Source organism: Ischnura elegans, chromosome X, assembly GCF_921293095.1.
Source record: "Ischnura elegans chromosome X, ioIscEleg1.1, whole genome shotgun sequence".
NCBI lineage: Eukaryota > Metazoa > Arthropoda > Insecta > Odonata > Coenagrionidae > Ischnura > Ischnura elegans.
In genome coordinates, this window is record NC_060259.1 from 114,325,055 (window position 1) to 114,347,877 (window position 22,823).

The 22,823-nt window shown below is 40.5% G+C and overlaps 1 protein-coding gene and 1 long non-coding RNA gene across 5 annotated transcripts in view; one reads left to right on the top strand and one right to left on the bottom strand.

The window, feature by feature from the left end:
- Positions 1-863: 863 nt before the first annotated feature.
- Positions 864-1,927, bottom strand: LOC124171897. Its single transcript, XR_006868006.1, has 2 exons — positions 1,638-1,927; positions 864-1,395 (listed from the first exon to the last, which is right to left on the bottom strand). It is a non-coding gene; the product is annotated as an uncharacterized LOC124171897 (long non-coding RNA).
- Positions 1,928-1,961: 34 nt separating this feature from the next.
- LOC124171895 (transcriptional adapter 3) overlaps positions 1,962-22,823 on the top strand; it is a 159,403-nt gene continuing 138,541 nt past the window's right edge. The window contains exons 1-5 of one of the 4 annotated variants that reach the window (XM_046551292.1): positions 1,962-2,115; positions 3,037-3,238; positions 11,805-11,986; positions 12,131-12,289; positions 12,396-12,512. In XM_046551292.1, coding sequence (XP_046407248.1) covers positions 2,113-2,115; positions 3,037-3,238; positions 11,805-11,986; positions 12,131-12,289; positions 12,396-12,512 — 663 coding nt within the window. In that variant the 5' untranslated portion in view covers positions 1,962-2,112. The other 3 variants (XM_046551289.1, XM_046551291.1, XM_046551290.1) reach the window with 3 other exon arrangements.

Consider the following 22,823-nt stretch of genomic DNA (forward strand, 5'->3'; position numbering starts at 1 on the left):
GTCTCAAATTGAGGCTCAAGTCTCAAGATTAGGTCCTCGATTTTTTTCACCTACATCAATGATTTGTCGACACATTCGAATCAAGGGCAAGTAGTAGTATATGTTGTTGATATCAACCTAATTATCAGCAATATTCGCTTTCATTCGTATTAAATAGAGCAGTAGAAGAATGCAAGCCACACTATGGATGAAATGATTAGTTGGACGAACACATTTGAATTACCTTCTACGTAGCAAGGAACAATGATTGTCGACGCTGGAATGCAATTTTTAATTCATAAGCAGCTCATAATATGCACATATGTTTAAATTCATCATCAATATCATTGCAATTAACACAAGAACTTTTCCCTGCACATTCTATATTTCCTTCCAACAAGTTATTCTGAGTTATTCGCTCTTGTCAATTCATTTTTCACTTGGAATTACTCTACCACTCATCAGATGTCGCCAGGGTCTAACCATGGTTGAGTGTGAACGCGCGTTACACGGAGCGTCAACTGAGGGCGAGGGGTTTCGGACAGCGCAGGGAGCAAAGGGGGTAGCAACTTCGATCGGCAACGCCGCCACATTTATGCGCCACAGTCGCCGTGACGTAATGGGATATTGGTGGGGGCACAAATGGTGGGGGGCATAGCAGAAAGCTCTTCCAGCGTTTCCGTTGTAGTTTGTAATTAACATCATCAGATGTTTTATATTAAGCATTTTTCTCAATTAATGTTATAATTCTGAAATCAACTAAATATTTTCTATCGTTTCTTTCACTTGACAGTTCTAGATCATTATATTTAATGAGAGTAATCGGAAGCCACACATTCACTTCAGTTGAGGGTGGTTGGTTGTCGTGAAATAAAGAATCCCAATGTTAGTTTACATGTTTATTTAAATCAAATACCTTGTACAAGGAAAGACTAAATACATTTAATTGGCTTTTACATTAAATTGGCTGTTCGTAAACGTTTACGATAAGCTAAACGGAGTCCGCACTTCAAAAACCATGGTTTCAGCCATAAGTATAACAATGATATTGAGTTCGTAAAAAGCGGAGAAAACATATTTAAAATTACAGTGCATTTTTTTATACTTTCACTCTGTGAGTGCATGCATGAGAAAAGTCGGCAGAGCATTCAAACAAATCATTGCATTATAAATCAAACGAAACGGAGACGTGAGAAGCACAAAATTTGCATTGATTAAAAAAATTAACCATATGTACTAATTAGAGGAACTTAAATCTCTAGAAACATCTATGGCATTTGATGGAGTATGAATTAAAAGAATAAACCTGGGATCAATTATATGGCATGCCCTTTGCGGTAAGCCTGAAGCTGAAACACGAGCATCACATCCGCGGAAGTAACTTGAAGAATAGCCAACGCCAACACCATTCAATATCTGAAAATTCCAAATATACATGTGTACATATATGTATTGTAAAAAATTAATGCTTTGTAAGCAATATATAAACTATATTTTTGCTAATAATGCACTTAAATGAATAAGAGTGAATTTCGTAACAGGTGATGAATTTATAAAGGTGAAAAGCCAGGATGAAACAGACGTGGGAAAATTGATTCCAAGTGACATATATAATAAATCATTATGTAATCCTAAAGTAATTACACAACAATACTCACATCAATTCATTACGAGAGAATGAATGCACTTTTAAAGGTTCGTCGCAAGCACGCCTTCTTCAGCAGTTGATACCACCACGCTTCCTAGCAGAAGACAGAAATTTTTGAATTCCTTGCCGGCAGCCGGCAGGCCGGCAACCGATTTTCAGAATTCCCTTCTGTGATTGGCTCTTCAACCATGTATACCAGGCTTAGGAGAACAAACAATTTCGAAAGTTTGGTGCCATCGACTGCAGCGCCTCTGGCCGTGCCGATTAAAGTTATTTCCCCCTGTACCGCGCTGTCCGACCCCCCTCACCAACCAGTTGACTCACCGTGCGCGTTAGTTCTGACGTCATCTTACGCTGGTTAAGAAAGATGGTAATGTGAACGGGGCATTACCGATCAAACTGCCGAATTCTGTGTTGGGGTATACATGGTTTCAGTGATTACTCTGTGGTACCTATGATTTTTTCAAGGGAGGATATAGAATATAATGGTATGGCCGCCAAAGTAGTTATCCAAGTATCGCTATTATTGGTGTTTTGTGTTCTCAATCGTTCGTCAATAAATTATAGTTCCTTGACGAGCATTCCCCAATCATTATTTTGAAGCTTACTTTTATTTATATGAGAAGTTGTTATGAGAATATCATAGCTTCTTTTCATTCTATGCGTCATGTATGGCATGTTTAATTGTTAGTGAAGTTTGAAATTATGAGATTCGAGGTAGCCTAATTTTGTACAATTTTCGGTGCCACCCGCGGTCACAGCCCACAATGTTTTTGTTTTCGGATGATGATTGTTTTCAGTATGTTGTATATCATAGGTAAACGTTAGGTAATGGCAATGTTATACGTTCTTCAATCATTTGGCGTGGTTGAGGAGAATTCGTGTATGTTAAAATGTTGGCTGTCATATCTTCAAATCGTGTTTTGTATGTAAGCTGGCCCCAGTCCATTTCCATGCATTGATTACTCGCGGTGCGACCTTCAGTTAACTGGTGTTTTCGTGTATTTGTATCGCCGAAAAGCAATGGATCGACCTTTAACAATGAATAATGGCGTTGGAGCATGAATGTTCAATAGATCTGTGAATATATTTGAATCCCGGTTACACTGTGCCTGAAGCTCATTCAATCCATCGATGCAGTACCATAAATGAAGTCAATTAATGAGGTGCTCTGTGTTAGGTGAGCCGAATTATTATTATCGCCTAATTGAGCACTACGCAACAATGGCCTCTGGTACCCTTTTAAATAGTTTGGATGGCACGTGCGAAGACCTTCCTTTTTTGCTCGGTCACTAGTTTGTCTTGTATGTATAAATAAATATTATAAAATGTGCGATTTTTTTGTTTTCTTAAGAGAAATATTCTGTCTTGTTCAATGTATACCATCCAGAGATGTCTATTTTTTGCAGAAAATGGTGCCCAACAAAGGAAAGCAGACCCTTCGTAAGGCAAATGGTAAGCCAAAAGAGCAAACAAAAACCAGTGTTTCCAAGCCATGCCCTGTGGTAAAAAAGGAGTCGGTGGAGCCAGCAGAAATCAAAGAAAACACTCTAACCTTTCCATTGCTGAAAACTGTGGATAACGGTCGTCTCATGCCAAGATACACATCTAGTAAGTCGCACTACATTCAACTTATTGATTGCCACATTGAATCAATATTCGTGATTTTCATTTCAGTTGATAGCGTCAACTGATTTATTGTTTTTTCGATCATCTCCAGCTGAAGTATGTCAGCTTTATAACTTCTCTGATATCTATTTTTGACGATTCTTTGTATATTTATTGTTGGAACTTGGTTAGTAAATTTTACAATTTAGTTTTTTTAAATTAATTATTCAACACCCTCCACCATGTTCATGTTAGTCATTCAGATTTTGCTTGAAACCCACGTCCTAACCTCTGGATTGCCAAAAACATTTGCAACAACAACCCCACAACACAGCACCAAAGAAATTTTTTGAAATGTATCACTGGCGCAGCGGTGGATGAACGAAAAGGAAACTGAAAATTTAGGACACAGTGGCCATCTTAAAAAAATTGAGTTTGAGTAACGACGATATCCCTAAAACTGCGATTTTAAAGTGATGAAATTCGTTGAAATAGGATGCAGCATGAGAAAATTTTATTTTAGTGCATGTTACCTTGCTCAGATGCAAGTGGACATGGTCAGTTGAACTCAGAGCATTACGACAGCAGTATCCCTCGGCATTAGGCCCTCATTACGTCTGCTCCTAAGTATTAAGCGAGCGCTGAATCATTTCTCAGAGTAGTCTTTTCGGCTTTGTATAGGTTGTAGAGAGAAAATAGTACCCATCATGGCCACCTCGTTTAATTGGGAATTTTAGAATGACATAGCATCGAGAATTCAGCATTTAAGTACGTAGTGTGAAATTACATCGTGGATTGGTAAATACTATTCATATATTGGACCTAGACTGGACTCTATCCTGCTATTAGCTCAGCTTTAGTGAGCTTTTATTGTCATAATGTAAGAAGACTTAGTAACAAGTTGTCCTTATGTGATTCACATGCTCATGAAGTGTCATCCTTCGATGCTATTGCTCCCTGCTAGACGTGGCTAAATTCCTCCATAAGTGACAATGAGCACCCATTGTGCGTATCACCGAGGCTGACCCTCAATAGGGCAAGGAATCATTCTCGCGATTAATTATGCCCATTATCAGTCCAAATGGCGGAGAGATTTAGAGACAGGATTTGAAATTGGTTGGAGTGAAGTGTCTCTCTTTTCATGTAATCATCCCAAGTGTAAGTTGAGTTAAACACTCATTGAATGTTTTTATCGCCCTCCAGCAATTGACCCGGTTGTTTTAGATTCGTATTAGATTGTATTCAGGTCTGACAGCAACGATAAATTAAGAGAGATATTTTGTTGAACTGATAGATATGCAGACTCGCTGCGCTGCCCGCGCTCGTTAGGGGGCTACTCCCCCTAAAACCCCCCCGCATCCGGCTTCGCCGGCTGCCCCCGCCAGACGGCTTCGCCGTCCCGCCCGAGGCTTCTCGGAACGGCTTCGCCGTTCCTCGTCAGGGGTTGGCTTCGCCGCCCAGATATTGAGGTAGCCCTCTGACAGAGACACGCTAGTTCCTCGGAACGGCTTCACCGTTCATCGTGGAAGGGCGGCTTCGCCGCCCAAGGTTTGCCAGTGTCCCCCCGAGCCGTCGACTCCTCGGAACGGCTTTGCCGTTTCTCGCCTATGGGCGGCTTCGCCGCCCACGGGTTATCAGCGCCCTCCCCCTCGTAAGACACCCATTGGGCTGCTCCATGTGTTGGAGCGGATTCGCCGCGCGAGGGTTCTCAGAGTTTTTCCGCGCCTCTGACTCCTCGGAGTGGCTCCGTTGTTCCAGGAGCGGGGGCAGCTTCGCCGCCAGGGTTTTCACTCCTCATCAAGCAATGCGTACTACCAGCTATCCCCTATCGTTTACAAAGGCTGCTGGGGGATAATGTGGCAGAATGTAGACGCATGCTAGCTGTGATTGTGGAATTTTAGCTTATGACGATGTTTTGAAGGCGGTCCAGGGTGTTTCCAGGGGTTTTAATGAGTGTACTGACTACGGTCACAATCATCCAAATAAATTCCTTAGCGATGAGTCATAGGAGAACGGAATTACTGCTAAAATATGCGAAAACAACAAAAAAACATGCTATTTACAGAAAGAAATAGTTTTTCCGCTTGTCTTCTAGGGAGCCACGTTTTATTCAGAAATCTGCATTACAAAATATGAAGTTTTATTGCGGGTCCGTAAATGGGCCTGGATAATTGACAAAGACGGGAAAATAAAGGCGACACAATTCTTATTCTAAGTCATTAAAAACTATACAACTCGGATGAAAGGTACACGAAATATACGGCTTATTAGGTAATTTTTATTTTTATGGGGGGGTCCCAGAGGGTTATTGGGGGACTTAATGTGCTTTTCCCGTATAACGCGGCATCGTTTATCTTCGATAAAAATTTCGGCTTTTTTGCTGTAGTGCAAGCATGGTTTTTCGACGGTGTTAACCGTTAAAATTACATATTCTGCGTTCTCCTCGTAGGGGCACGAGAAAGACGTCACTCACCAGAATTTGGTGTCCCTACCTCGTCGGGAAGTGGCCAAAAAAATTCCGAAATATCTAAAATTGGCTGTTGACGGAATGCAAACTTCACGGCGGATGTGTTGTAAGTTACCAAACGTTGTAAGAGTCACGATTTCAATGGAAAATCGATTGTCGTGAATTACTTGTAATTCGTTCGACTTATGGATATTAGAAGATAGCCAAAAAATTGAGAAAAAAATCTAGTATCTTGCATTTCAGGGAATTTGACCTACGGTTATTGCAAGTTGGTCAAAAGAATTCCGAAGTTCGGCCCGTAAGGAAAGCATTGGAAATTTTAAAAAAATTATAAAAAATACTTTTAATCAAAATATGGATAGTGTTTCACATAAAAAAATTGGCAAGAAAATCTAGTTTTCGTCAAAGAAATTTCATGTACCTGTAACATTTAAAAGGAGGCAATATAAGGAAAGAGTTATAGTCCCATAAGGCTCCAATGTTAATTCGGATCGATATATCTCGAAAACCAATCGACTTTTTCGAGTTTTCAGATTTTTTCCCCCAATCAATATTTTTTCCCCACCCACGGTGAAAATTTCGTCTTCCCAGTGTGCGGAAGTGGTCGGGAATTTGTATACGTGAATCAGTGATAAGTGAGGTATATGTCACACATCGGGTTGTATATAATATAGATATATATTAGGGATTCCTTTTTCTCCGGAACCATAAAGGTCTTTAATAAATGCCAGTCATAATTTCGTTAGAGTGTTTCCTTTTAATGATGAAATTGCTGGTGTCCTTACACCCCCTGCCAAACGTTTTTTAGGCGGCTTGCGGGGCAGTATGTAGATGTAGATGAAAAGTGCTTTGACTCCGTGCTAAAGACTTTAAACCTTGAAAACGTAATTCTGATAAATGATTTTAACTGTCTAATCTCTGGGACTCCCCTATCTCTGGCCCAATGCCCATGATGATGGCTTTATTTGTTGCTTCATTAATGCTCTCTGCTTATCACAGTTTAATCTCTATGCCACCAGAAACTTGGGAACATTGGATTTCCTCTGTCCCCCCCATCTCCATCACCCCTGGCTGAAATATTTTCGACTCCAACCATGAGTCCTTTGACACCACAGTTTGTTTCCCAAGCTCCCAGAATCGCCATGGGGCTCCTTCCACACCCTATTAACCCTTCCCTGCATGGTCAAAGGTTTCCTGGAATGACCTCAACCGCGAACTTGGGTTAATCCCATGGACTGTCCTCAGCTCATTGTCTCCAAATGAAGTGGTAGGCTTCTTCTACACCTTCATTGACAGTGCCATAAAAGACTTTGTTCCCTTTGTGACCCCATGGACCAAAAGATTCTCTTTGTGGTATGAGCCCGACACTATTCATACCTTTGGTAACAAAAATTAAGCTTGGCATTTACATATTTTCTTCATATTTCAAAACATGAGAAATCATTTCACTATCATCATAATCATCGAAAACGAGAATATCGTCAACACTACTGTTTCCGTTATCGCTAGTATCACCTTCTTCGAATAATGCGTCGCCTTCCATTCCGTCAAGAGCATTACTGATTCCGCACTTCTTAAAGGACTTAACAATTACTTCAGCCTTTACGTCCTCCCAAGATCTTTTTACCCACTCGCACACTTGTGAAATAGAGGGCCGCTTCATTCTACCTGAGGGCGTGATGTGGCTCTCCTATCCACTTGTTCCATCATTCTCACACTTTTTCCTTTGTTGGCGTATTTACCAATACATCTAAAGGTTGCAATTGGCTAGTCAGTCCACCAGGAATGACAGCTATCTGGGTTTTTAATTCTCTCGCTTTATTCTTTATGGTTTCAGTTCTATGATAGCTAAACTGATCCAAAATCAAAAGAGAGGTTTTTCTTAAGAGTCCACTAGGTCGCCACACCCATACGTTCTGTTACCAGTTTCATTCCAGCTTCATCCATCCAGCCTTTCGAATGAACTCGAACAGTTACACCTGTTGGAAGTTTTTCTTTCAGATGAATTTTCTTTTGAATATGAAAAATGGCGGTAGTTTTGTGCCATCAGCACAACAGGTTAGAATTACCATATGTTGGGTTTTTTCATGACTTGTGGTTTTTATGGTTATTGATTTAGACCCTTTAGTACTCACAATCTTGTATGATGGTACAGTAAAACTTCGATTTTACGCACTTCGATTTTACATCAAGTCTCGATTTTACGCAGTGACACTCAAGTCCGGCCGGAAAGCATAGGGAATTGCAATGGTGAAACTTCGATTTTACATCTTTTCTTGATTTTACGCAGTTTTTCGATTTTGCGCAGCATAACCCCAGCCCCAAAGAGGCCGCTAATCTTGATTTTACGCAGTTGTCTTTCGACTTGTTTTGAAAATCTCGACTGGAGCAATATGAAGTTAGGTTATTTATTCGTCGCGGTTGAAATGACGTCGCGCTGTTGAGCGGGAAACTTAAAACATCGCGAATCTAATTATTGCTTCCCCTTACGCCCTCTCAGTAATATTTCAGGCTCCTTTACGAACGCGAATATCGCTCTTAGTTAAAATTTGCCGTAGAAGGATATCGAAACCTAAAGTATACGGCAATCGCTGTGTATGCGGAACTACTTTTGATTAAGACGGATGATCGCCGGAGATATAAACATTATCATCTTTCGTTTATTATTCGACTTATTGATGGACGCTGTTTATTATATATTTATTGTAATAAAAGTAGATGGTAATTAATCCGGAATTATGAACTACGTAATATCCATCCCTAATGGAAGGTTTTCTAGAATTTTGCCAACGCTATGTTTTCCGTCGCCCCCGCGAAATATAACGGCGAAATGAGCCGTAAAAAATCCTCCCGTGCCAAAATTTTGGCTTCCAAGGAGATCCAAAAAAAGATAGAAGTACTTCTAGTATGGACGTAAGTCGATGGTGATTCAACACGATGGTAAAAGCAGCATGCGTTGTCTCATTCCGCGGGCTAACCCCACATCTGTGGGACGAATGGAGGCGAGGGAAAGTTGCTTGCGCGGCGCACTTATCAGAACTGACTCAACTTGTATCTCATTGTGAGTGGGTTTAAATGAAACATGATTGGAACTTGAATAACTATAAGCTTAACTCCGCTACGTGGAAAGCATTTATTTTTAACGGAACGGGAGTTAATGCCCTCGGAGAATAACTCGCGTCGTCAATCATCATGTAATCATTGAAGTCAAATTCAAGACGTGAGTGATAAGGCAGTCCCTTTAAACTCAGGAATGGCTTAGCGCCATTAAATCGAAATACCAAAAGTGTCCGGTGCTGTTATCAGATATGGGGAAGCAAAAAAATTACGTGAAGATGAGTCACATGGTTTGTAAGTCGAAGGTCCCGGTGCTGAATTCGCGGAAAAATGCCGACAGAGAAGCTATTCCCGGTAGATTCATCCTACTAATGCTAAAATTTCATGGTAAAATGCTTTTTTAATGCGTAAACATTATAAGGAGGGAAAATTGTTCCGGACAATTAATCACTTTTTTATTCATCACCGGCGGCATGACGGTAGTTGCGCGGTTATTTAAATAGCTCACTTTAAAAAAAGTGAACTAAACTCTGGAAAAATCTAAATTTCGGAATATCCCTGGTCCTGTGTGCTCCGTGTTACCTATGGTATACTATTTGGAAGGAGGTAACCGACAGCTGGGGTCATTAGCGCCATGAAGTAAGGGCTGGTGGGATAGGAACCCTATGTTGGCGTTAGCCAAGTTGTAATGATAAGCTCGAATGGGACCTATTTGCAGGACAGAGTGGTGCACTGGAAGTGCCCTCCACATTACACTCAAGTAGGGATAGACCATCTCTGATAAGTTTCTGCTACTGCCAGGACTTGAACCCAGGCCCACAGGGTATAAAGCTTTTGTGATGTATTAGCGAAATTTTGCTCCCTGATAATGGGGTTCATTTGGGTGACTATCCTCAGATACCTCATTTCTTCAATTTCCAATCTTTGTTTGTCTGCAGGTAGTGAAACAGATTTCCTGAAAACTAATTTTAATTGAAAATATTTTCGAAAATTAGCTTCTCTGCGAGCATTTAGTATCACCATTCCGAAATTTCTCCCGGGTATTAGAAGTAATCTTAGTGCCAGAAATTCTAGCAATATAACCATGGGAAACATTGTTCAGGAATGCAATGTTGTTTCTCTTAAGGTAACATGCCATCTGTGGTGTTGCTTGTGAGTAAATAAGATTATTATGCTTCTTTTCTTGCCTCCAAATGAGTAATTGAATCTGGGAAACATATATCTGATGCGATTGAAACGGATTTCATGCTCTTTTACCATAAAACCTCACACTATGAGACTTTTTCTGGTTCCGTTTCTGGCTTAAATCAGAACCGTACAAGTGTATGACTAAGCATTCTAAAAATAATGAGCAAGAGTTATCCTGAAAACTATACTTCTCCTCAATACCAACTCTTGATTTTACACAGTGCCCATATTTCGGTCCCTCCAACTGCGTAAAATCAAAGTTTTACTGTATATCAAATTTCAATGGAATTTCATCCTTTTTTCCTATTTGACCGAGCTCAAAAGAAGTTTTCTTGCGTGCATTTATGACAAGTGCTAGTATTTTTTCTTCATAATCTGCTGGCATTTTCTGTGCAATAGTTGTTTTTGTGCGCATTGATAAGCTTTGCCTTTTCATGAACCTGTAGCACGAGCCCTCAGACCCTGAAAAGTTCTCATTCCTATGTTTTTCTGCAAATCCTTCATTTTGGTTGAAACATCCCAGGATTCCTCTTATCTATCACCCACATTTTTACAGCATTTTCAAGTTTGGGCCAAGATGGAGCTTGGCATCAAAGGCTATGTTTTTGTTTTTTTAGCAATCTTCAGTTGATCTTCCTGCAGTGGCCAAGTACATATCATTTTTTTCGGTTGGTGGTGGACTGAAATGCCTTTCTGCTGCTCTGTTTCCATGTACTTTGGCATAGCTTAACATTCCTAATTAATTCGGAATTGTATAGCTTAATCTCTTGCTTTCTGAAGTCATATTTTCCAGGGTATTTTTTTAAACAAATAGTTTTAAGCACCGATACCAACACGTGTGTCGGGCGGCATATGTTGAACGAGTAGTACATTGTTGTACTATGTGCTACTCCCCGCTTCTCCGCACCGAGGGCAGAGCAAGCACTACTTGTTTCGTTTACTGTTTGACGGGAACGGTGTGGTGTCGGAAGGAAACCATCTCAGTTCTCTCTTTTGAGCTATATTTTTGTAGACAAAAATTTAGTTAAACCTGATAAAATAATTATGGCAGATGTAGAAAAAGTTATGTTTCTCTAGACCTTTATCCAGGCTAAAAATAGCATTCAGTATTGATTAAGTTAACCTTTGTCCTTCATGTATAAGATGCAGGAAACTTTTTTGAGACCAAATGTAGGAAAAAAAGTGTCTTATATGCCATCAAATACGGTATTCCTCAAGAGAAAAATTAATTTGGAAACACATCTTAATCCAAAGTTGAGGGCCAGGGGGAAAAATGGGAAAAGTACCATAAGCTATGAATTGTCTTACTTCTTTGTCATGACACTGTGGATGTGTTGATGAATGTCTGAATAATGGGGTCCTACATACATTGAGGTGTTTGTGTGAGAGGAAACCTTTTTGTGAATCCTCTTCTCAGTTGTTATAAATATTGCAACATGGTCTTAATGCTGTAACTTCAAGAGATGTACCAATGAGTGATAATTTCACACATTGTCACTTGCACATCTTGAGCTTTTGTTCACTATATTATCTTTCCACTTTTTTTTTTCAAAATTTTTGTTCCACTTTTAATACAGTTCTTCAAGCAGAAACATTAACTTACTTAACTGCAAACGATTCTATAACTCAATTCTTGATTTTGTTTAATGTCCCTCATGGTATTATACAACTGTTCCTTTTATAATCGTATTTCGGGAAAAAGTTTTTTTTCTCCTAATGACCAGTTTAAGTACTACAACATGTTTGCAATTCTGGCTGCCTCAAAGTCATGGAAAAGTTGGAGAACATAAGGGTTTTAGTATAAGAACAAGCAAATAAATATTCCTCTAATTTGTCTGTCAAACTTGTCTGTTGCAGTTATTAATCGCACGGAGGAGGAAGGAGTCCGCTTTGAGGATTTGGACATTCTGAAGATTGAGCTGAAAGGCTTGCTGGCAAACGTGTCAGTGAGGGTGCGCGTGCTGCAGGGTGAGCTGAAAAATCTGGCCAATGCTGCTGATGAGAAGAAGGAGAAAAAGCGGCTAATGTTGGATAAAGCAGTATGTACTGCTAGTAATTGTCACTTATTTGATTTTTCTATCCTTTCTCACATACGACTGTATGCTAGCCAAATGGTTTTTACCTTTGGAACAATTTAACAGAAAACTAATGAAAGCATGTTGTCAATTTCTTTGTTTCCATAGCCCGCTTCACCTGCAAAACGTGGTAAATATGAGGACAAGCCGATCAAAAAGCTGAAAGAAGCTCCTGTGAGGGGGCGTGAGCTGATGTCATCCCCTCCATCCATAAAAATCACTCGAGTGAAAAGCATAACCGTCAATGGTCCAGTACCTCCATCAGCTGTAAGTGGCTATTGTGGAAGCAGTGATCCTTTTATAACTGATGAGCTCAAGAGCTCTGTAATGAATCAGCGGATGCTAATCACAAGTGAAAACGTTCCCACAACAGGCTTTGCCTCCAGAACCAGAACCTCCACGTATCATCACCCCAAGAAATGACAACTCCAGCAAATTTTGGCAAAGTTTAGAGCAGTACTGCAGTGATATCACACCAATGGACATAAAGGTAATCCTGTTGCTCTCTTGCTTGTCTCTAATTTGAGTTCTATATTATATGTGGTATGTGCCGAGTGTGTGAGCCTGAATCCTATCATGTGGTTAGTTGCATGCGTGACACATGCTGGTTCGAAATTATTTAATACTGGTTGTTTCATGTGAGGTGTGGTGAAAACGTTAAATCATACACGAAAGAGATTTTGCAAGTTGTACAAGAAAACCTGCAAAAAACCTTTTTATGTGTAACTTACAAAATTTCTTTCATTAATGCATATCAATAATGATTTGCTCTGAATCGGTGGTTATCTTTATTTACTTGGGTGCATACCATTTATTTTATAATTTCCTTTTTGGCTGTTATGTATAAATTTTGTAATGATAAGGTGTAAGTGCATGGTTTCCCAAAATGTTTTTTTGTGCTGGCAGTTTTTTCTTCGTGGTTGATAGCAGTGACAGCCCTAAGAATTGTTTCCCTCTTTCTTTTGTACTCATGTTTTCATCATCTCCATAATTTGTGGAGAAACTATGTATATTGTATATGTATAACTATGTAACTTGTGGTATATAACTTAAGAATACTTCACATGTACTTAGTGATGACCTAGAGACCATTATTCCAAATTTATTGCATGGTAATTGATGGAGTTTGTATTCAAGAGTTGTATTAAAATGCACGAATACCTTCTGTGGAAGAGACAGTGGCGCCGACTCCATGGGGCCTGAGGGGGCCCTAGCCCCCTCAAAAATTCGTTATGTGCGTGAGTAAAAAATGTTTCAGGCTTGTCGATTTTCCCCGGAGTGTCCAGATATCGAGATTTGAGTTATCAGGGTTCTAATGTTGATCACATGAATATTCTAAAATGATTAAAAAACTTAAAACTCACTACTTATACAATTTCCCGGGGCAAGATCCCCGGTTCGGGCCCCCCAATATTTTTTGTAAGTCAGCATCCCTGGGAAGAGATGTAGATTTGGACCATAATTAGCTAATATCAAACTTAAGAACCATTTTCAAGTAGACGAAAAACTGAAAGCACTTTGAGATTCAATGGAATGTGAGGGAATTAGTGCTCATGGATGGGATTTCAATCAAGTTTAACGCATTGACTGCCACACCAGTCTTGGGGTGCATTCCAAAAGTCTCTGGCAGTACTGACTGCGCTGCTGTCAATTGGAACAACATACAGTGCTACCACTGTGGCTTAAGCAGGACTAAATGCAGTAAACCATGCACCACAACAGCTTCCATGGGAAATAGACTTCTACTTTCAAAGTCGAGCAAATGAAACAAATATGGTAGAAGATTGATAATAATGAATAATTGATGGGGCTTCTTCCCAAATGCACTTTCGAGTGGGGATTGCATGTGGAAATTAAAAACTTTTTTCCCTATATATTGGCAGGATCTCTTCCCAAATTTTGTATTCTTAGTGGTTCAAAAATCTAATAGAAAAATTAGAAAGAAGAATTGAAATGGCAAACATTGAAATATTAAAAATTAATGGTTTAACTATAAAATGTTTAAACAATTACATATTGTAACTGTATTTAGGTTCATTCTCAGTATTTTTCAAGTAATTTAGTGTAAAAATATGCCATCAAACATGTGCTTGCTTACTTTCCTTTGAGTGAAATGTCGCATGAGAAGTTGTTACGCACAAAAAAGCCATTTTGATTCTACCCAGGTTTTTCAGGTAATATGCAGTGGAACTGTTCCATTATGAATGAAAGATCCTTTTCAATTTCGAATTAAAATCTGCATTAAAGACACGATGCTTTTCAAAATTGTTACGTCATTGCCAAGTGTATCCTTTTCTCTTCTCTTCTGTCCATGTGTTTGCACCAGCCGCATTAGAGGGTAGATATTGGTGAGGAGGCATTTTGGGGTGGGATGTCAAAAGAGGTTGAGGGTGCTGATGGGTCCTTTGATGTGACAGATGCGATAGGTGTGCTGATTAGCTCGCAGTCTCTTCCCCTCAATGTGTACCCTCCTTTGGTTTTAATGGGTGGTTGCTAGAAGGAAATGGAATTGGTTGAGGGTAGGTAGGTTTTGAGTCTTACTGTAAAGGTTTGAAGTAGGAAGCAGGCAGCAGTTAATTTTTTCTTTGGGCCGAAGGAATGGAGTTGTGGGTGGTGTGATGCAGAGAAAAGTGACAAATGCCTGTGCTGTCTCTATGGAATTTGGCTGCCAATAGATCTTCCTCGATCCCTCACCATCACGTGTCACCTAATTTTGGTGTGATCTGCGTGTGCTTTACTGTGGTGTCCCATGCTGGCTTTGGGGCAGGGGAGAGAGAGTGGGCAGGGCAGTCTTCCTTCACAGGGTTTGGTGGGTAGGGGTGAAAGGGAGAGGGTTGGCTCTCACCGTTATGGAGGCTTCCATCTGTTCTTGAGGGTATCAGTTGAATTTTCCATTGACTTAAGAGGTGGAGGGGTCACATTGTGTGCATACTATGAAATCCATGACTGCAGTGTGAAATTCTATCCTACTTCCCTCAGCAGTAGATGCTTACTCATCTCTTGTGTCTGACTTGAAGCTAGGGGTTGGAGGGGTTGGGTCCTCTCTTCTGTCAATGGATATGGTGAAAGGGACCGTACCCATTTGGTGTGGACTTCCAGAAGTAGGGTTGGGAGAGAGATCTCTGTGGATGTGTAAGTCCAAAGACTGTGATGAGGTAGAGAAAGCAAGGAGAATGAATTTGGAAGAGGGTTTCATCCTGCATTGGTGTTTTTGATGATTTCAAGTTGTTCTGGTGCATCTAATTCCTTGCTTTTCTTTTCTATTAGTAACATTTTCTGGTTGAATTGTCATTGATGATCCATTTCTATCCATTGATGTTTGGTCTTTTACGCAGGGTTCCCACTCAACCGTGAATTAGCCGTGAATTTCATCTACCGTGAAAAAACCTGGAAATAGCCATGAATTTCGTCCTTAAACCTTAAAAATCTCTCAATCTTGATAATAATACCTTCCCAAAAATTTTCAACTTCGTTCTTAGCGAGCGCACTTCTATTCATTGTGGCGAGCATCGTCGCATGGGTCAGAAAAGCATGGGAACGAATGTTGCCTGAAGAAAAAAAAACATCTTTCTCCAGGGCAGGCCTTTTCTCTCCCCCCCTCCTGAAATATGACACCACTTCTCATCAGCTTGTTTACTTTCCTCGACTGGCTTGGTTTCCCCCCCCTCGGTCACTACTTAGTCCCCCTTCCATCCAATTAGGCTTCCCACTGGCTGCAGCGACCACTTTCGAAACTAAATCTAGATGGCATTTGTGTCGAAAAATTTGAACGTTTATTCAACACCCTCAATCCTGTGATTGGGAGACCGCTAACCTTGACAACCTGCTATGCACTGTGGACACTACGCTCCCTGCATTTGAACCGGGCGATAGCGAGCTTTCGGCGCGACGTTACTAATTCTCGCGCGTTGCGGCCTGAAAACGAGAGAAGATTTCCGCTTATGGCAACACAGCATTACACGATTTTCACATGCGTCGACCTGGGACTTGCCAGTTTTACGTCGCAACCGGAAAGTTTGTGTGGAAATATTTGACGAGTGATAAAGTAAAGTGAAAGTGAAAATAACATGTTTCAGCAGGTATTTATTATGTCTTTATATATTTCAAACCAAGTGAATTATAATTTACCTATTTGCACCTATCTAAGACAAGATCTTTTTTCCTCCTAACTCCTGCAGAAAAGAGGGTTCGGTTCGTCTTACAATCGAATGCAAAATTCTTGACGTCTATCGGGTTGCATAATTTTTGTCAGAAAAAATTATGGATACCTGAGTTTGCCACCTAATATATATAGCTATACAACGAAAAATCAACGTCAAAAATACCTGAACAGTAATTTAGCTGATTTAATTTTGTGTTTAAGTGAAAAACTATTGCCATTTTAGGCAGCAGGTAAAGCGTGCGTGCCAATCAATCGCCGGGTGCACTTCTGCCGTGTCCTCAAGATCGCCTGCTTTACCCTGGGTTCGGCTCCATTCAAGTTAGAGCTTGATCAACTTACAAAATTTTTGTGTGATTGCTTACAATTTACCTAAATTTTTACCAGAGGCGGATTCAGGATTTCTTTCTGGGGAGTGGGGGAGCACAAGCAAAGCCGTGTCCAGGATTTTGTTCTGGGGGGGCACAAGGATACCTCATGATACAAAACGAGCGCAATGATAATGTGACCGTATTCAAAATCTTGCATATTTTTTAAGTGTCTGGGGGGTATGTGCCCCCGTTCCCCTCCCTAGATCCGCCTAGGATTGTAACGTTAAAGCCTCAATGCCGTCGCGATACAAACTGCTCCAAAGTCCTTCCATTTTTCCCAGAGCAAAAGTATGAAGGGAGCATGATTTGCCTCTGATTAGAGAGATCGATTCAGTTTTGGTTTCAGAGTATTACGATAGCAGAGAAAAGAAGTCATTACACTGCCGCTTTCAAAAGAAAAGTTTTACGGTGGAGCCTCGATCTATCGTTACCGCATTGATCGTTCGCTGTTTCTGGTCCCAAATAAAGTTCCTTATAGACAATGTAATTTTTTCCCACATCTATCGTGCCCCGAAGTATCGTTTCTCGCATTGATCGTTTGAAGATTGCGGTTCCGACGCATAATTTTCCCGCATCCATCGTTTGACGAAAATGAGACGAAATAAATACAATGTGTCATTTATGGCTAATAACGACAAGCACATAGTTGGAATCTTCCCAAGAGATGGAACTACCATTGGGAGAAGCTCAGTGCCGTGGGAAAGTAACATTAGCGCATTTCCCAAGATCCATTATCCCCCTCCATTCAGCATTCGCCTCCCCCCTTCTGACGCTTTCCTCTTCTTCAAAATTAAAAAAAGGTCCCAGCTCGCGCAGGGATGGTATTACGAAGACCTTAGCTTCGACAAAAATGTCGATTTGCACGAGAACAATAGAAACGTGTTTCGCGCTCCACCCTCTTCTCACCCACTGACCTTTTTCAGCCTAACTCCTTCAAAGTTCCCAGTTCTTGGAGACCAACTGCTGCATGAGTCATCTATGAGCCCAAAAGGTATCTAACAATGATATTCAGCAATTGCTATTATGCTTTTATTAGAATGAAATGTTAGTAATTTGCACGTAATTAAAAAAAACGAGACCAAACACGACGTAATTTAAGTAAGGAAAATGATGGAAAAATACGATGGTGATTTTTGGCGAAACGCGATATCCTCGTAACTGAGCTTCTCGGCAGTTAATTCTGCATTTTGTTCCGAAAACATGATATCAGGTTGTTATCAGTTATCAATTTACGAGCTATACTATAAGTCTCACTTGTCAGAGTTACTGACGAAGGGATATCTTCTCAGGATTTTTGTTTCTCCCTACTAGCAATCCGAATTCATCTGCTCATCTGGCGCTACGATAGTTAAAAAAGAATGGGTATCTTCAGGGTAAAAAATTTCATGGCGCAGTCATATGGTCATGCTTCGCCCTCTGCAGTATGCTCTGGGTACCCCCGTACGCGATAGCATCAGTTCCGAACTTCACTTCGTTCGAGTGGTTCCCTACTTTCCAGAGTGGCTGGACTTCAAACCACCGAGTGTTTTCCATGTGGGTTTAATAAAGTCAGGTTTCATTTTCACTAGTTTAATTTTATTCGTCTTCGGACCATGGCCCCTCCGAAGAAACTATTGAGAACTTTAAGAGATGTACTGAAAATAATTGAACATGATGAAAAGAATCCGGGCTAGATGCGCGTGAATATTGCAGAGCACCTTGGGTTCTCCGCTAGCACATGACGGTAGGGGTGGGGGTAGAGTGAGCTACCTGGAGAAAACAAGTAGAGATATGAAGGCGAAGATCCAGGTGGGCGTGCCACTGACGATTAACGGAACATTGTTCACCGTTTACACACTACCTCAATTATATTAAAAATATATTCATTAGACTGGAACAATTCAAGTAATAGACTATTTTTGGCCTTCGTCATCCATCTCACAACCAGTAACTGCGCCGGCGAATGGGGTTGTTTTAGGCACAACATCCACATTGCTTTCGTGAATACGTGTACTGGAAATGGTGCTTGATGGATAAGAATTTTTATATCAGACTGAAATCCATGATAGCAGTGTAAATGCCAAGCGGAGAGCAAAGATTTTTTTTAGTGAGGTGGCGTTTTCCTTCAGAATGTTGAAAGAGATATGGGTAGAATCAACAATATGACCTATGTGTCTTGATAAAGTACTACTATTCCTGTTATTATCTTAAATATTGTTTGAAACATTTAATGGATATCTTAATCACTCGCCAAAATCCTGCGTTTCCTGGGACATAGGCAATGTAGAAAAAAAATAAAGCATTGATCGTTTTTCCGCATTCATTTTATAATCGTATCGTTATTAGGAAAAAAAATTTTCCCCTAGTGGAGTTCCAAAAAAGGAGGGTAGTCTTACAATAGAATCGTGTTCGTCTTAGATTTGTGCTAATACGGTGTATGAAATTGTTTTTCGATTTATTATGTTCTGTAAACAATTTTCATAAAATATTTTCCGTTAAATAAGAAAAAATCAATTTATTATATTCTATAAACAATTTAAATAAAATATTTTCCCTTAAATAAGAAAGATTGGGGTGGGGGAAATTCGGTTACTGTGCTGTAATAATAACGTGCGCAAAAAACAATCTCTCGGCGAGGAATTAAAAAAGGACCTCGGGTGTCCGGACGGAAGAAGGTCCGAAGGGTATTCGGCATCCAGGCGAGAGCGCGGTTGGGCTGGTCCTTGAGTCGGCCCTGAATTTTGCAAACGATAGATCACGTCATAACAGATATCACTTTTCATTGCGGCGTTAACATTCACGGCGTTTGTCGCGTACGTTAATTTTCTGTTGATATACGGCCAGTGATTTTCTTATTGTTGGCTTAATAGCGGACCGTGAATTTAGCGAAATTGAGACCGCGAAAACCTGAAAAAAACCGTGAAAACCTGAAAAATAAATGTGAAAACCTGGAAAAAGCCGTGAATTTCATTATTCAGGTAGAGTGGGAACCCTGTTATGGATGTGTCATCCCCTAGCACAAAGCATGTTTTACTTGTGCTTGTTCACCTATGTCCTGACTTTACTCCTCGTTTGACCCCATGTATTTTGACTCACACCAGCCATGTCAGGATTCATACCATTTGGAAAGAAGTCAAGCAAATTAGATACTGGTCAGGGAAAAACTCTACAAGGCACAGATAAAAAAGACAAAAATGGTGGTTGGATGCACAGAGTTGCCTTCGGGTTGCATTAAAGTGGCAAGGTGGGCATTTTGTTGCCATTGTGGCTGGGGAGCACAGGTTAATGTCAATTTGGCGCTGCTTGAATGAATAACCCAATGCCTTTTCTCTCTTGCTGAGAAAGACTTAATCCATGAATGCAATATGGGACAAAGGAAAGCCGTGCAATTCCTCAAAAACTGCTGGGAGATCAGTCTGGCTGTCACTAGAAAGTCGGAGGGTATGTGGTAGGCTTTGATTACTTGAGCTTTTAAGAGTAGATTCATTTCAGAGTTACATAGAGAACATCATCTGAGAACCTGACTCTGTTTATAGCTCTGACAGGAGCAGTAAATTGAGAGAGTTATTTTCTGAACTAACCCAATGAAGACCGATGTCAGCAATGTCAAATTTTTCCCCAGAGTAGTTAAATTATCATCACATAAATTTGACTCTCGGAAAATGGAAATACACAACAAAGGACTGAAATACACACCTACACGCCCCATGTCGACCATCGACTACTAGAACCTTGCAGCCGATTGTGAAGTCTTCCTCGGAAGAGAAACGCTTGGCTCCAAACAACTTGTGGCCAACACCATCAGAGATGATATCACAAGGAAATGACCACTCCATCCAAGGGCATCAGCGGAAGCAAAGACACAGGGAATTAATCAAGGAAGTAAAAGAGGAGAAGCTCACCATTGTCAAAGCGGACAAAGGCCAATGCATGGTGATTTGGGATGAAGCAGATTACAAAAGTAAGTGCCGAGATTTCATTGTAAACAACCAATTTGAAATTCTGTGCAAAGATCCAACTAAGCAATTTCAAAGAAGGATTAAATCCTAAATTGCCTCATGTACGACCCTACTCACAAGGGGAGACCACGAAACTTGCTCTGCCTTTTTCAATGCCGTATTTTTTATGGCCTTCAGAATGGTGAACACATCCCTGAACTAGTAGTGGTTCCGTTGAATGGGCCTTAGTTTGGCTGTAATTAATTAATTTTCATGCGGTACTTTTCACAAGCCGACTATAGTTCCAAGATATCACACCCGTCAACAGGCGGGTCGGGTGGGGTAGTGGTTAGCGTTTACGGCTACCACCTGGGGGATTCAAAATTGTGAAATAAATTGCCTTTGATTATTATACAATTGCAACAGATGAATTACTTTACGAGATGCAATACTTCAAAACATCAGTGATTTTAAACGGCAAAATAATTTCATGGCGTAATAGAAAAATTGGTAGAGAATCATCAAATAAAATACTTTCAGTCTTACCTGTCTTCCGCAACGTATTCGCCCAATCCGTGTCACAAGTATCAAATTTCTTGGCGATCGGCGTGGAATCCAAAACAGCTTCGAAATTCTTCCAGTTGGACCAGATCCCCGTCTAATTATGGGCGTTCCATAAACACAATGAAGATGGTATCCTCAAGCAATCGAGCTAATATATGTACGATCTCGAGCAAACGCACCACTTGCAGGTTAACGGACTACATCCATCAAGGAAAAGACGGTTATATATATATTTGGTGGAGGGGATTCTCCAGATTTTCCTCTGGGATGGGGACGGAGTAGACAAAAATTTGCGCTCATTGGTTGAACACCAACCAATGAAGTTTTGAATACTTCGCCATAGTAAACATACATTGTCAACTCCGACGGTTCCCACCATAAGAAAAAGTAGGTACAAATAAAGCCAATGCTTCGCTCCCCGTTAGCTGAGAAGGGTGATAGAGGAGTGGATGAGTAATCAGTAGTTGACTATGGCCTTCACCGAGCAAGATCACATTACGTAGAAATCTTCTCAGGTTACCTTTCTGTACTGGGTTACAGCTGGCCGGCTGCCACTGTTACGCCCCCGCCCCTCTCGGTCCATTAGTCATCCGACCCGCTCTCATCCTCCAGCTAACTGGGGGGAGGGGGAGAAAAAGGCAACTACCCTCCCAACTTCGCTCGCAACAACTCCGAAGAGACATTTGATACGTACTTTCGGAACAGGGGTCGCAGAGTGAGTTGATACGAGACAAGCAGATGGTGGCGAGCCAGTTCTACATAGTATTACTTATGGGGGCCGTGTTACACTCTCACGCGTTTAGAAAATATGCATGTGAATCCGAGAGCCCGTTTGAGCTTGCGCCTTTTCCGATGTTGCCGTCGATACTATCTTCATTGCCTTAGCAGACACGTCAACGGCACCCTCCGCTGCAGTTCTACTTCCTGCTTATTACGTAATTATCTAAGGAAAAATTATAAAATGTAAAATACTGAGTTTATTCTCAATAATTCGTTCTAGAGGGGCACTTTTCCTGTTTTGGGCCCAAGTGTGGACTTCCTTGTACAGAGTTTTCGTAGTTAGAGAGGTTCATTATGTGAGGTTTTTTTGCGTGCATTATCCATTGGAAGGAACCGGGACCGGGCCAATGACTTCGAAATAGAGGGGTTTTCTTAAAATTTTGTTGTATAGGGGTTCGTTGTATAGAGGTTTCACTGTATATGCAGCATCAAAGTAGGTGTGACCAATGCCGTAGTATGAGAGGCCAAAAAAGTGACTCATTCATCAGTCATAATGACCAAAACAGCAGTGAATGTGATAAAGCACCAATGCTCTCTGTGTTCAGCACAATTGTTGTCTTTTTTTCTGTGCCTCATAGAGTTTTCCCATCACCAATACCTAATTTCCCTGACTTGCATTCCTGATTTCCCTCATTCCTCCGGCCACTTTGAACTCTCTTGTTATAAAGTCTGGGAAATATTAAGATTTCAGACTCAAAAATATGGAAATAGAAAATAGATAGTTGGTATTAATCCTGCACATATTAGTGCATACATCCCACTTTATATCCACTAATTTATCCTTGGCATTGCACAGTATTTTCAAGAAAATTGATTTGATGTAAAAATAGATTTTGTATCAATCTTGCAGGAATGACTTACCGTATTTGATGGCATATAAGACACTTTTTTTTCCTAAATTTGGTCTCAAAAAAGTTTCCTGCATCGTATGCATGAAGGACAGAGGTTAACTTAATTAATACTGAATGCTATTTTTAGCCTGGATAAAGGTCTAGAGAAACATAACTTTT